General features: G+C 47.2%; 1 protein-coding gene across 2 annotated transcripts in view; it reads right to left on the reverse strand.

The window, feature by feature from the left end:
- SLC24A2 (solute carrier family 24 member 2) overlaps window positions 1-15127 on the reverse strand; it is a 246081-nt gene that overhangs the window by 80819 nt on the left and 150135 nt on the right. For both annotated transcript variants that reach the window (XM_075558926.1, XM_075558925.1), the window contains exons 2-3: window positions 8858-8896; window positions 6391-6499 (exon numbers count right to left, since the gene is read on the reverse strand). In XM_075558926.1, the coding sequence (XP_075415041.1) occupies window positions 6391-6499; window positions 8858-8896 (148 nt within the window). The remainder of the gene's footprint in view (window positions 1-6390; window positions 6500-8857; window positions 8897-15127) is intronic.

Genomic DNA, 15127 nt, shown 5'->3' on the forward strand with positions numbered 1-15127 from the left:
ATTAAAACACACACACACACACACACACACACACACACACACACACACACCTAAGCCAGTTGCTGTCGAGTTGATGCTGACTCAGGGGGAGCCTGTGTGTATTCAGAGAACTGTGCTCTGCGTGAACTGCTTTGTTGGAAGTGGGTCATTAAAAACAGCCAGCCACTGAAAACCCTGTGGGATAGAGCTCCATCCTGATAGTCATGGGGTTGCCTTGAATTGGACTTGACTACAGCAATTGGTTAGACTGAAGGTCAGTAAACTGCAGCTCGAGAGCCCTATGTGGCTCTTTTGGCAAATTCACGTGACTCTGAAGTAAAATTGGAAAAAAAGGGAAGGATATTATGCAGATGATAGGAATTTGCCGATGACCCCTGGGTTAGACAGTAAGGGAGAGGGAACTGAAGGCTGAATTTCTGAAGCAGAAGAAGAAACGACTAAACAAGCAGTTTTCCTAGAACCTACAGAAAGCAAGGGGAGAGCTGCCTCTTTTGCAGTTTTCATCCCAAACTCCCTCACTTTCACAGCAAATTATGTAGCTGACAGGCTTTTACAGGTGGCGGAATTTGTGAAGTGAATGAACAGATAAGCTGCGACGGTGATTTGTTGGACATCTAAAATTAGGGCCACAGAATATCACAGAAGACACAGACTATCACAGAAGAACCGACTGTACATCAAAGACAGAGAGGGAAGGCGAATGGAAGAGAGTGTTTGGAGGGAAAAGAAGTGGCCAGGAAAATTCCCCGAGGCGGTGGAGACTGAACATCACCATCGGGGCAGTGACTCCAGACCAGGAGGGAGGCTGAGTCACCCCCCAGCAAGGGCTCAACAAGCACCTTCTTCATGTCAGCGCTGTCCCAAAGGCAGGAGATGCAACAGTGCCCAAATCAGACGCACTCACGGCAGGCAACCACTAATTAATTAAACAGGACTCTGTTGGTCTGAACCAAAGAGCCTTTGTCAGGGCATGGGTTAAGAAAAGCTGGAGACATACATTTCAGCAGTAGAAAAATGATCAAATAAACTCATTTTAAAAGCCCCAATCCCCAAACTCCCTGCCAACGAATCCGTTCTAACTCCTGTTGATGCTACAGGGCAGGGTAGCACTATCCCTCGGGGCTTCCAAGACTGTAACTCCTTCCAGAAGCACAACGCCTCCTCGCTTTCCCTGCAGAGCTGCCAGTCCTTTCAAATTGCCCATCTTGTGGCTGGCAGCCCAAGGCATAACCACTACACGACCAGGGCTCATCAAACAAACACAAATGACCTCTATAAGGCAGGCACGGAGGAGACAGCCATGCCTGCTCCAAGTCTTGTCCTCTCAAAGATACAAAGGACAACAAACAACACAGAATGCAGCCAATGTGTTCTTCTGGGGAAGGAAGTCTCCCAGATCTTGGTGAGCAGAGAGAATGATGGTATGTGAGGATCCCTCTGGCTGCCCTCCTGGCATCTGTTCTCTCCTTTGTCTGGGGTGGCAGGGTGCCCCTTTTGGCTCTTTGGGAACTCACGGTAGCCACATAGCCCTGTTCTGGCCCACGTGAGGGAAGTAGGAGTCTACTGAGTATAGCCTTTCAAACACTAATGTTTTTCTGAGTGGGGCGGGGGGAATCCAGGGCAAACAAACAAATCAAAAGACAGACTTGCTGTCTTCTCTTTCCTTCCTGGCCAGAACACAGATGAGACGGGGGAGAGGGCAGGAGGGAAATGCTTATCATCCTGTGAGGTTGCGGATGATGGACACATGAAGTGGATGGTAAAACACCAACCAAACACAAAAGAAAGATGATGATGATGAGGAGGAGGAGGAGGAAGAGGAGGAGGGGGAGGAGGAGGAGGAGGAGGAGACCACGTTCTCAATGGCAGCAGAGAGCTGTGCTCCCAGCCTTGGACTGCTTACTGCTAGTGTGTTTGTCAAACAAGATAAATAGAACTCAAGTAAAGTGAGTCACCACAATTAGGTGCTGTTACACGAACTTAATTCTAACTGAAAAATAATCACCTACAGGCACCAAGCCCTAATTAGGGGCTCCCGGAATCTCATAGCTTTGAGTCCTTCCTATAAATACCACTATGAGGTGAAATTGATTCAACAGCAGCGAGTGATAAACGTACGATGGAGGAACTATCCCTGTCCCATTGACGGTGAAGACATCAACTCCTAAAAGGTGAGTATACTAATCACACACGTATGATCAAGATATCATCATGACCCCATCTTAGGAGTACATAAATAGAGCCATCTGGAATTCCCTGTGCTGGGGAGGAAGAAAACTGGAGCAAAAGTCTAGAGTTGAGAGCTAGATGCCCTGGGGGCACTGCACCTTGTGGGAGGAGCTGAGCTGGAGAGTTTGGGGGATAAGTGAGAAATTCACATCACACAGAATGTATCTGTAACTTATCCAGGGATGGGTGCGGATCCTGGGATTTAGTCTGCTGTCCGAACCAGGAGGACAAGGGACAAGAGGTCAGGATCAAGGTGACCTAAGGAGGTAGTCTAGCACAAGAATTAAGAACAGACTTGGAGCCAGGCAGAGATGAGTTCAAATTCTGGTTTTGACAGTTATTTCCTGTGTCACCTTGATGGGGGCCCCGGTGGTTAGTGGCTATGTGTTGGGTGGATAACCTCAAGGCCAGCAGTTTGAAACCACCAGCTGCTCCTTGGGAGAAGAATGAGGCTTTCGACTCCAGTAAAGAGTCACAGTCTCAGAAACTGCCCACAGGGGGCAGTTCTACCTTTTTCTTTGGGGTCACTATGAGTCAGAAATGATTCAATGATGGTGGGTTGGGTTTGGGTCATGGGTTTGGTGAGGTGAGACACTTCTGTGTCCCTGGAAGAGTACGGAGGAGGGCTAACGTAAGAATTACATGCGATGGTTTATGTAGCGCTGTCAGCATGGTGTGTGGCCTGAAGTAGCTCCCCAACAAGTGTCGCTGTGGTAGTGGTGTTAAGTGTTGTCAAGTCGGTTCCGACTCCTAGCAACTCGATGTACAGCAGAAGGACCCATTGCCTGCTTCCTCCGCATCCTCACCTCTGTTGTGTTAACAGTGATAGCAGCAGTTTTTCTGCCCAGTTAATAAGTAAGAGCCACGCTTTCAGGTTACAAATAAGTAGACCAGGGCAAAGAGACTAGCTGAATTAGACACAATGCTAAAACCACCACGAGACACGGAATTTATTGGGAAAACTCATTCTGGCAGCCAGGCTACGATTTCAAAGACTGATCAATCTAGTTTCTCCCGGGCTTTTCTTAGAAAAGAAGCAAACTCTTTATTCCAGTCAAGTTTCCAAACGAAGCTGAGTCCTTTCCTTTCTGATGGGTGGCTTCGGGGCATGAGGGACAGACATTGCACCCAGCTCAGTGAACACCTGGGCCACCAGTGGCCCGCCCCACCGCCCTCAGGGTCCCCTGCTGTGTGCAGGCTGTTTCTTTAGACTGGGACGCAAGGAGCACCTGTTTGGCAGGGGCAAATGTAAGCCACTGTTGAAGTTCAAGTAAGCCCAAAGTGAGCTTTTGAGATGGAAAATGAGTGGGAAATTTTTGGGAAAAATGCCGGTCCACTCTTGGCTGTGTGCTGCGGAGCTGTTTTGTTTCACGGCCCTCCAGTGCTTCCCATAGCATCTAATCTCCCGAATCTAGAGCTCATTAAGGCTCTTGGTAGCGTTCCCACAGATTCCCACCACTGGAGCCCTGGCGACTTTCAGCCAGAGGTTTGACCTTGAGGGCGGGCACCCGGATTTGGAAGGCGCATCTCCCGACAGCGCGGGAACAAACAGTTTAATTGCAGCAGACGGTGCCACAAGTGCCAGGTGTTCCGGAAAATCACTGATGGCCCCACTCCGAGCTGCAGACAAGCCAGATTCCCCTGCTCCTATCTCATCTCACAGGAACAAAAGATAAAAGAGACCATCCGAAACATCAAGCACAAAACCCTACCAGAAATGTAGGTGGTTGAGCTCTCTCTCTCTCTCTCTCTCTCTCTCTCTCTCTCTCTCTCTCTCTCTCTCTCTCTCTCTCTCTCTCTCTCACACACACACACACACACACACACACAGCTGTATCTGCATATAGCACATCCCTGGAACAATCCTTGAGAAATCAGTAACCTTGGTTTTCTCTGGGGAGAAATGGAGGGCAAGAAAGAATTGGGGATGTTGATGGAGGGTGGAGGCATTTTTCATCCTAGCCTTTTGAATATTTTTAAGTTTTGAAAAGCAAGTACTGCATGTTTTTTCAAAAGAATGAAAGGGTAACTTCAAATCTCTGTCTATACTTCCAACCTGAAGATAGTATTATGTAACATGCAGTGCTTTATATATGCATGTATTCATTCCATGGACTCTTGCCACAATCTTGTGATGTAGAAATCATTCTATATTATGATCTCTCTTGATGGAGGAGGAAGTTGAGGTACAGAGAGGTTATGTAACTCCCCCAAGGTCACACAGTGAATGAACGCAGAGCTCGAATTTGGACCCAGAGCGCCTGACTCTTCAGTCTGTCCTCATAATTGCTGCCCCAAACTGCCTTGTAATAAAACCCAAACAACCAAAAAACAAAAAAAAATCTAATAAACATTGGCTCTGTAAGCCTTCATCTAATTAACAATTAAAAATAATAAATTAACAATGCAAACCATCTCTTGTTACCTATCCATAACCGAGCTGGAGCAGGGAAGAGCATCCCTTTCTCCTTTCACCTGGCTTTCCAGGTCAACAGGGGGAGGGGGCGATGGCTCAAAACTATTCGCCTCTAGTTTTAATCCTGTGGTGGATGTGAAGGCTTTGAGAATGTGCAGCTATCAGGATAATGCAGATACAATTCCCCTATCATTTAAAAACCTGTGTGTATTCGAGGTCATACGTGAGTTGGATAAAGTTGTTTGGTCTTTCTGAGCCTTAGCTACTGTGTGCCAGCTAGAGAGCAGAATAGTGTCCCTGTCCCTGAGGGGCTTACCGCATGCTGGGGGACAGGGACTTCACATGAGTCATCACAGTACTTGGAATTTTAAAGAAAAAATCAGATGCGGCCTCGGGAGCTCTGCCTTTTACTGGCAGTCAAGAAGTGTCACTTAGAGAGCGTGTTGAAGAGTAGGTGGGAGGAAAGCAGGGGACATGGGGTAAAAGAAAACCTGTTGCAGGCGGATGGAACAGCCCGACGTTGAAAAGGTATCCGCTTCAAGGACCCCAAGGCCCTCCAGGTTCAACCGCTTGAACCTGGAGCAAGACACAGGCGTCAGATCCTATAGACCACAGTGCGTCATCATCCTACGAGCCATGGGAAGGCGCAGAAAGTTCTAAGTAGGAGTGACTAATCTGATTTACTTTTAAGACAGTTCTGTGGGCTGCTATGTGCAAAAGATGGATAGGGGGCCACATAAGAAGTGGGCAGACCAGTTAGGAAGCTGCTGCCGGAGTCCAAGTACGTGACGGTGAGGACTTGGAACAGAGCTGGCAGTGGAGGCAGATGCACCGGGGATCGGTGTGGGAGGCAGAACATTCCATGACATGAGGAGAATGTAAGCTGGGACCTGCTCCAGAGGTTGCAGAGGCAATACAATATCAACGCATGGCAGTGAATAGGATTTTTCAAACTAACTTCTGTTGCCGCTTCTCTAAGTCACGGAATTCTTCCCTCTCTCTCATTTTATTGGGGCTCTTACAGCTCTTATAGCGGCCCGTACCTCAATTATATCAAGCACACTTGTACATATGTTGCCACCATCATTTTCAAAACATTTTCATTTATCCTGTCTTTTTTAAGGTGTATAACTCAGCTTCACATACAGCTTATTTTTTTTCTTTTGAGCTGAACTTTGTTTATTTATCTAGCTCCTTTTTGTTACATTTATGAAGTTTCCCCCCAATTTTACTCATTTATTTAATCAATCATGTTTTGGGGAAGCTTTTACAAATCTTACAACCATCCATCATTCAATTGTATTGAGCACACTTGAACCTAGGTTGCTATCAACATTTCCGAAACTTTTTCTTTCTACTTGAGCCCTTGGTATCAGCTCCTCCTTTTATCTGTCCATCCGTCCCCTACCTCCCCAGTACAGAATCATTTGGAAACTCAAGAAGGATGATAAAAGAGCCGCTACTCTAGCTGGAAGGGCGGGAGCCCTTTTTGTCTCTTCTGCTTCACCACCAACTCTACTTGTTGAAGGCATCAAAAGACAGAATGGACACATGGAGCCCCGATCCTATTCCTGGTCCCCAAATCCCTGTGGTGAACTGAGCCAGTGTAGACAGAGCAGGTCAGGCCAGCACTTCCACTGGCAGCCATGAGTGACAACAGCATAGACATGTGTTATGTGGAAAGATGCCCTTCTTATGTCCTCTGTCCTTCCAGACCAGCAACCCAGCCCAAGCCCGAGTTTTACCTTCAGCGAGTGGGTCCAGGGTATGTATCATGAGCTGGAAGATGCTATTCCTCATAAGACTGTTGTGGAGAGAGGCAGAGCTTCCACCTCGCTGGAGACGTGGCTTAGTCTGAGCAGAAAAAGTAGACAGAGATGCTGTTAGTTGTCAGGAAGGGGGAGAAAGTGCATTCCAGATAAGTTCCTGATCTCGTCTGGTGGCCACTTATTGCTGTCACATGATCCAACACACTAGTGAACCAGCGTTTTTCAAATCCAAAACAAAAACAAATTCCCAATCTCCATTTTTTGGACAGATTTAAAAAATCCTAAATAGGGACTTCTTTCCCTATTTGGTTGATTTTGTGCTCTTGGTTTCTCAGAGGAAGAGATGCTGTAAAGGAGTCGAGCTTTAGAAGCGGGCAGATTTAGGAGGAAAAGAGGTCATGTCACGTAAGGGAATTCATTTATTATTGAACTTTTGGTCCAAAATCTTGACATGAAATTTTTCTGGGGAGAGGTAAAAATAAAATGGTCGCTTCCACAAAGTCTTCTGACTCTCGACATTAGAGGGTTTTCCAAAAGATGCGATCACGCTCCAGTCCTAAAAGAGGGCTGCCAAGAAAAGTCCTCTCAAGGACTCTTGGAAGTGCAACACCTTTGACTAACCGTGTTGGAGACCCAGGGTATGTATTTGACTACTGTACATCTTAACCTCAAAGACATCTGGCTAACTTGGACAATGTCTTAAACTATTGCACACGGGTCCCTGTTTTCCTTAGAACACTTACTAACAATCATGGTCCATATGTTTGCAGCCAAACACGACACTCAAAGTGACCCTGAAGTTTGGATAAAATCTCAGAAAGGAATCTGACTTTCTATAACCGTTGTTACTTCGCTAGAAAGCACAGTCCCAATCCAAAAGAATCAGAAAGGATGGATGGTGTTTCAATGGGGAATCAAACTAAGGGATTCCCAACGGAAGGGAATGGTTCTGTCCCCCTACCTTGATACTGAATCTGGTACAGCACATGGGCTCTTAATAATTATGAGTCCTTGTTTAGAGCATTTTAAGACAAAGTCTGAGGGCCCATGAGTATTTTCATGACTAGTCCTTGGAGACTTAAATTTTCTATCATTTTGATGCATTGTGCTACTTGGTTGTAGAGGACTCAGATAATTATTGTTGGGAGAATCTGAAAGGGAGAGGTTAGGGGCTTGAATAGAGCTTAAATGAAACTGCAATTTAATGGCTGAACACAAGAATGCTGCAAGTCATTCTCTTGCCACACCGCACAACATAGAATGTGATGTGTTAATTGGATGTGAACTGAACACTGTGTTTACTGTTGATAATTTGTCATAATCACTCTTAGTATGGTCCTTATTCTGGGAAATTGGAAGAACTCTGCTGTGAAGATCTTTATTAAAATAGGCTTATATCTATAGAAGAACTTGAAACTTGTCCTGTCCTTCACAAAAACCCACTTGGATTTCTTGGAGGCACTATAAATATAGATTGACTATATAGGGCTCATGCAATATTTCTTTTGAAGGGACCAAAAGAAATGTCTAACCAACAGGTATGTGCATGCAGTTACATGGAGGAAATAGATACCATGCAGCAGACCCCACAATGGCCCCAAATATCACCACAAAGTCCCTTGGAATGCAATTCAGAAATATCTTCGTCTATGAATTTTTTCCAAATTAATTTTAAATGTAGGAATTGATTGTCTAGCATTGATAATTTAATTGGGGACCCTAGAATATGCACAAAAGTAAAAGGAATGAGAATTCTGAATACCATGGGTTTTCTTTGATGAAAACAACAAATTCTTATATACCATATATACTCGAGTATAAGTCGACCCAAATATCCGCCATCACAAAAACGACATTAAAATGTGTTGAAAAACTCAATTTATACTTGAGTATATACAGTATATATTTTTCCTTTCATGTAAAAGATATTAAATAGATATTATTAAAAATGAAATATATATTCACCCACTGCCCTCAAGTCTATTCTGACTCATGGCAACCTTGTGGGACAGAGTAGAGCTGCTCCTGTGGGACTCTGAGACTGAGCATCTTTCCAGGGCAGGAGGCCTCAGCTTCCTCCCCCAGAGCAGCTAGCAGTGGTTTCAACGGCCAGTCTCATGGTTAACAGCCCAGGACGTAACTCACTACATCACCAGGGCTCCTTCGAATATAGATATAAACTATGTAAATGTAAAATTTTGTCAAATGGAAGGGGCAATTCAAATTTCTGGGAATCTCATCCCCCAAATAATTTTTCAACAAACCTCTGAATTCAGTCATCACTGAGAGTAGGACAGAAAATAAAGACACAGCAGCAGGTGAAACCATGGGACTATTCCAAGGGAGAGAATGATCTGTTCACATGAGCCCCCCCGCCCCCATCTCTCTCCTCTCCACAGGCACACGGACATGGACAGGGACAAACAGGGCCACTGCTTCCTACCGGTAGAGCCTGCTCATCCTTGTCCCTGGTTGTAGATGACTGCAGAAGAGGAAGAGGCAAAAACAAAAGACAGAGAAATAAATAAACGGTGAATTACAGTAGATTTTATACTTAATAACAAATATTAGTATAGGGAATGATCTGGCTTTATCTCTTCCTAATTAGATTAAGCAAACAGGACTGAGGGCATACATTCCCGGCCAACATCTAATGACTTAGTTAAGCACCTGATACCGTTTTTTTGAAAGGTCACAGGTGAGTGGCTGACCTCTCTGCTCAGCCATAGAAGCCAAGAGAAGCACCTGTCTCAGTCACCTGTGGAATGCCAGCCATGTACAAGCAGGAGGAAAGTCAGCATGTACAGACAAATATTTAAGCATTTAAAAAACTCTGATATATTGTTATCTCATTTCATAAATGAATGGTACTTTAGTATTGGAAAAAAAATGTCTGCAAGAATCACACCAAACTGTTATTATGGATATTGTTGAGGATGGGACTCTAAGGAGGAGTCATTTTCCACATCTTTTTGGAGAAATTAAGTTTTCATAGTTGCCCAAGTGGCCAAAAAACAAAAAGCCCCCCCCCCACCCCCAAAACCCTATTAGCCTGAAGAGGTATGATGGTTCGTAAGGGAGGATCATCATTCAGGGAATTCAGAGGATCCAATCCCTCTTCCACTCCCACCACCTCCAGTGACATGGAAATCCCTGCCAGGGAAACGTTGACTAGACCCCAGGGGCACATGAGGACCCTGGTCTGCTCTGGGGAGAGAACACAGCTCAGATGAGGGCACCCTGGGGGTCTACCAACGAGACCCAGCCGGAGCGCACAAACGCCTCAGCTCCATACAAAGCCTGCTTCTGCCCAGGAACCGGGCAGCGCCCGCTGAGCTGCCAGCCCCAAAGACTAAGTGCCTTGGTGGTAAGCTCCTTCCCACACACACTTCCCTCTGTTCAGACCGCTGCCTTTCAACTCCAGGTGCACACGGCAAGACGAAGCCGGAACCTTCCTTCCTCTCTCGCCATCCGGTCATTCCCACTAGACGCTAAGTGGACCTGCGTGCCCGGGATTCATCACGCAGAGGGAGAAGAGGAGACGGAGGCAGAGCAATTTAAGATGCTCCGCTTCGGCTCTCGGCTGTCTTTTCTTTTTAGGTCATTTCCACACGCACCATACAAAACACATTAAGATGTGCACCCCCCAGCCCACAGCCAATCTAGGTGGCTGCAGTAAGCGAAGCGAAAGGCTGCTTGAGCCTCTAACTGTTAAGTGATTCGCTTATCTACTACTCCATCATGATGGGCTGCGACTGGTTTCTCAGCAATCCCCATTCGGTCTCAGGAATCTTGGAAAGCCAGAAACAGAATCCACGCTTTGTTTTCACATGTAAGATCAGCATATTAAAAAAAAACCATATTAAATTTACTACTTAATGAAGCTGATGTTAAATATTTTGCCGTGATTTCATGAATTAAACATGCAATAATTTTGACTCTCATGCATACCTTTTTAGAGTCCCTGAGTGGTACCAACAGTTAGGAAAGGTTAGAGGTCTGAGAGTATATGGGAGCACCCCCAAACCTCCACAGAAAGGCTGGAGAATCCACCTCTGAAACATCAGCCACTACAACCCGGCCGACGGTGCACAATGCTATCCTGACCCACCCACGATCGCCATGAGCTGCAGTGGACTTGCTGTTGCCTGGATCATTTCATCTTTGTTTCTCAGTCAAGGTCATGTGCCGCTGAGTCAGTTCCTGTGTCCTGAGACCCTCGAGGGCAGAGCAGAACGGCCCTGTATGGTTTCCGAGGTGCTTGTAAGTCCTTGCAGCAACAGATCCTTCCTCTTTCTTCTACAGAGCAGCTATGGGCTGGAACTGCGGCTCTCTCCCTTAGCAGCTGGGCACTTAACCGCTGCGACAGCTAGGTCCCTTTGTGAAGTCATTTCTCTTCTGGTTTCAGACACGTTCACAGTTCCTTTAAGAAGCTGTAAGCCTCAGGCTGACCGGAGTGCTCTGAGTGGGGGGTTATTTCTGAGCAGAGCTGGCAGGGATCCCCAAATTTGCCCCAAACCTCTGATTTGGGGGCTTTTCCTGATGCCCTGAAGCCACCGCTGTCAAGTCTATTCTGACACAGGGACAGTGTCCAGCAGCCCTGGAGGCTTCCACGGCTGTACCTCTTTACAGAAGCAGACTACTGCACCTGTCTCCCATGGGCCAGCTGGTGGATTCCAACCACTGATGCTTAACTCACGGCATCACCAGGGCCCCTTCCTGATGCCAGTTCACAAACACCTGCTGGGGGACTGGAAGGGGCTCAAAATTGCCCTTGTATCTCTTTTTTTCTGCACTGGCATGTACTGACTATTCCGGCTTCTTTCCTCTTGGGCAGGCCCTTTCATTTTCCCTCCTTTCCACGTGAGACAGCTCAACAAATGGCCCCAGCGTCTACAGAACCACCCCCCAGGGAAATGATCCAGTGTGGCCAGCACAGCCTTCGGACATCCATCGAGAGGGACTGTCAGAACCTGCCTTCTCCGTTAGCAAATTTACACCTCGTGGCTAACTGGGAGTCCGTCTAGATCCTACCGTGATCCCTGTCTGTTCTACCCCAGTCAGCAACGCTGTGTTTGTGTTCTCAGACACAAATGTGCAATCGTCACTTGAGGAAAGGAAAACAAAATCCAGACCTGGTTTTGTGAAGAACAACTGCCCGCTACCCGCCTCCCCCGGCCTTTCCCTTTCCCTGGTCAGTGAGGGGATTGATTATAAGACGCGGTAAGTGGCAGGGACATGCCGTGTGCATGGACAGCAGAGAAGGCCCGAGGGCCTTTGCAGAATGTCCCCTGGTTGAGTGGCAGCCAGATTTGACCCCACTCGGTTACTTCCCAAGGTGATTTGCAAGACATGAATATACATCGGGCCAAAACATGTGAATTTAGACACACACACACACACACACACACACACACACACTTGCACACATGCCACAGTGGAAGCCATTAAAAGCATTCATTCACTTCCCTTTTCTGCAGCCCTGCTGCCAAAGACAAGTGTGACACAGGGTGGTGATGGCCCATTTACAGGGACTCACTGGCATCTAACGACCAGTCTGTCCCTCACTCAACGTAGCCTCTCCTTCCAAGAATCCGGGAGCAGCCTTTGTGCTGTGGTGATCCAGTACACCAGGAGTTCCATTTTGAAGGGCTCTTCATTACCCTGGGGGTGGGAAGGCCTTGAAGGTGCCGGGCAGACCCCTTGCCTTCCCTGTGGGAGATCTAGCTCTGCTTGCTGGCACGTGCACTGCATGCACACCACACCTGTCCGCCAGTGGGGATTTATGAAGCTGAATGGGTTTGCATGATGTCTCCCAGATGAAGACAAAATAGAAAGAAGGCCTGGCACTCTACTTCAGCCAAACAGCCGAAGAAAACCTCGTGGCTCACACTGTCCAATCTACACTCAGTCACGAGGCTGGGGCTGGTTGAGGCCCAGGCAGGGTTTTCTCAGGGTGCCTGGGGTCGCCAGGACCCAGGTGCGACTAGAGGGCAGCTAACAATCATAGTCACATCGAATGCAACCAGTGCAAACTTCAAGAGATGCTCTGAGCATCTGCGGCTCTGTGGCTGCTCCACAGTACCTCTAGCCATTGCGTTGTTTGGTCACACGGTGGCAAGTGAGCTGTCTGGGCACTGGGTTTGCTCTTGGTGCTGCCCACTTATGTTCAGAGCCTCTGAAGATAAGGCAGGTTTACTCTAGTTCCTGAGCTATTACAGAAGACAACTTCTTAAAGTTCAAACAAGCAAAATAGCACAACAAAACAACAGAAAGAACGGGGCCTGCTGGGTTAAAATCTTGGCAGTCTTGTTACCTACTTGGCTTTTCTGTAGCCTTGATATTCAACACATCGAAACATCCTGTGGGGTGAGTGGGTGGGATGTTCATTAGAAAGTCCAATCCCAAAGGCCGTGCCAGCTCTAGAAAAGATCGGCTAAGCCAGCTCAGCCTCGACAGTAACTCTTAAGAGCCATTTAGGAGACTTCATGAGAAAGGTTGAAGGCTTTGAAGTGTTGAAAAGCAAGGATGTTACTTTGAGGACTTAAGTGACCTAAGCTCTGGTATCCTCAATCACCTCTTCTGCATGTGAAGTTGGACAATGGACAAAGAAGAAGCAGTGCATTTGAACGATGGTGTTGCCAAAGCATACCGAGAGGACCACAGCCTGTGAGAACATCAGCCGCATCCGTCCAGCCAGCAAGGATGGTGCCCTTGGTGTCCGAGACTTTGGATGTGTTATCAGGAGAGACCAGCCTGTGGTCTTGAAGGACATCAGGCTTAGTCAACTAGAGAGACAGTGAAAAAGAGGAAGAGGCTCGGTAGATGAATGGACACGGTGGCTGCAACAATGGGCTCAAATGTCGCAGTGAATGTGAGGAAGGCTCAGAACCGGGTGGTGTTTGGTTTTGCCGGACCAAGGATCCTTAGGAGCCAGAGCCAACTGGATGGGATGACGGACAACGCCAACATCAGGAAAAGGCTGCTGTTGGCCAAGGCGTGCGAGCTCAGCCCTCTCCTTAGATCCAGGAAACAGAACAGCTCTGGGGTGATGAAGGCTAAGATGAAAAAAAAAAAGATTTAAAAGAAAGTATTCTGTAACTCCAACATTTGAAAAGTTTGACCTGGTTTCTCCCTGATTAATCCACGCCATCCATGTGGTAACTGCACTTAAACTGAGCGGCTCAAAGGGCACCACCCGTACCTGTTGTTCTTCCAGGTGGAATGCAGATTCAAGATGGGAATTTTGGTGTTTACTTGAGCACTGACTCAATGACACCTACCACCACCACCACCACCACCACCACCACCACCACCACCACCACCACCACCACCACCACCACCACCAGACAGGTATTTTGAAAGTGCCCCCACCGGTAATAGAACAAAGCTCATTCAGAAAGCAGTTTTAGCTCTCTACATCATTCACAAGTCCTTAAATGGTCCCTTCCTCTTTTGTTTTCATGTGATTTTGCACTGAGATCAACAGGTCACACACACTCTCCCCAAACACTCACACTATTGGGCCAACATGCTCCTGGCTTATTCTGATCTGTCATAATCATTCAGGCATCCCCACCTGCAAATTGCAGAAGGAAGGGTCAAAGCTCCTTTGGAATAGAAAAATGCCCAAAGGGTATCCCATTCTACAAGCCAGCCTCTTGTCCAAAGGCACTTGACTTGACTTGTTCTGTGGGTCAGGAAGCATACCAATCCATTCCCAAGGTCTGGGTGCCTACCGCAGTGAAATGAATTAGGGAATGAGGTAGCTTCTTGGAAATGTGGGAAAAGCCCATTAATGAGGTGACTAAGAGGTGATTTGTGTAGGACATCAGAGGTGGCTAAGGAAGCACATCGCCCCTGTTGGCAGCAATGAGAGAAGATGACACAACAGCTTATATGACCTCAACGTGGCCCATGACTCAGCACGTCTGAGGATGCAGGGTGACAAGGTTAGGGCGGCTTTCGTGCATCATATACCTTAGTGGCTGGAAGATTCCGGGCAGGCAGAACCCAGGCCCCAGGCCTAAATCAAAAGGACCCCCCCCCCCCATCTCACTGAACCTCTAGGGGTTTCTCCTCGATCTGCCACATGGTAGAGTGTTTCCTCAGAGCAGAAGAATGGGCATAACTGGATCAGAAGAACCACAGCCTTGAGGTGAGTTCCATTACTGGGGCACCTGTTCTTTCTCCAGGGGGCACTTGGGACCGGAAATTCTCTGCACCTGGAAAGCCGGGGTTGTAGCAGGATGGCCCCTGAACATGGCCAGCCTCAACTCCAGGAAACACCGGGGACTAGCTGCCTGGCACACTTTGGATGAAGAGTAACAGAAGGTTCCCTCACAACTTGGAGAAGAGTTTCCACAGGTGAGTGTGGCAACTGGTAACAGGGGATGAGGCATCGTCCAAGGGATCAGAATTGAGACTCGGGATATGCAGTTTGGGAATAGTCAATTACCCAAAGGGGTAACTTTAAGATTCAGGCCTGAGGACAACAAGTTGAAATCTAACACTCTATATATATATACTCAAACCACTGTGAACAAGATATACTGTTTATGCTGTGGGGAGCCTTTGAGTCAATTCTTGACTCCTCACCACCCCACATGCACACACATGCATGTACGAATACAAGGGGGGCTTCAAAATGCATGTGTGTGTGTGGCTAGCGATCTAACATTTATTCTGTCAACTACCAAGTACACATGGGTAA

This window comes from Tenrec ecaudatus, chromosome 10, assembly GCF_050624435.1.
Source record: "Tenrec ecaudatus isolate mTenEca1 chromosome 10, mTenEca1.hap1, whole genome shotgun sequence".
NCBI classification, from domain to species: Eukaryota; Metazoa; Chordata; class Mammalia; order Afrosoricida; family Tenrecidae; genus Tenrec; species Tenrec ecaudatus.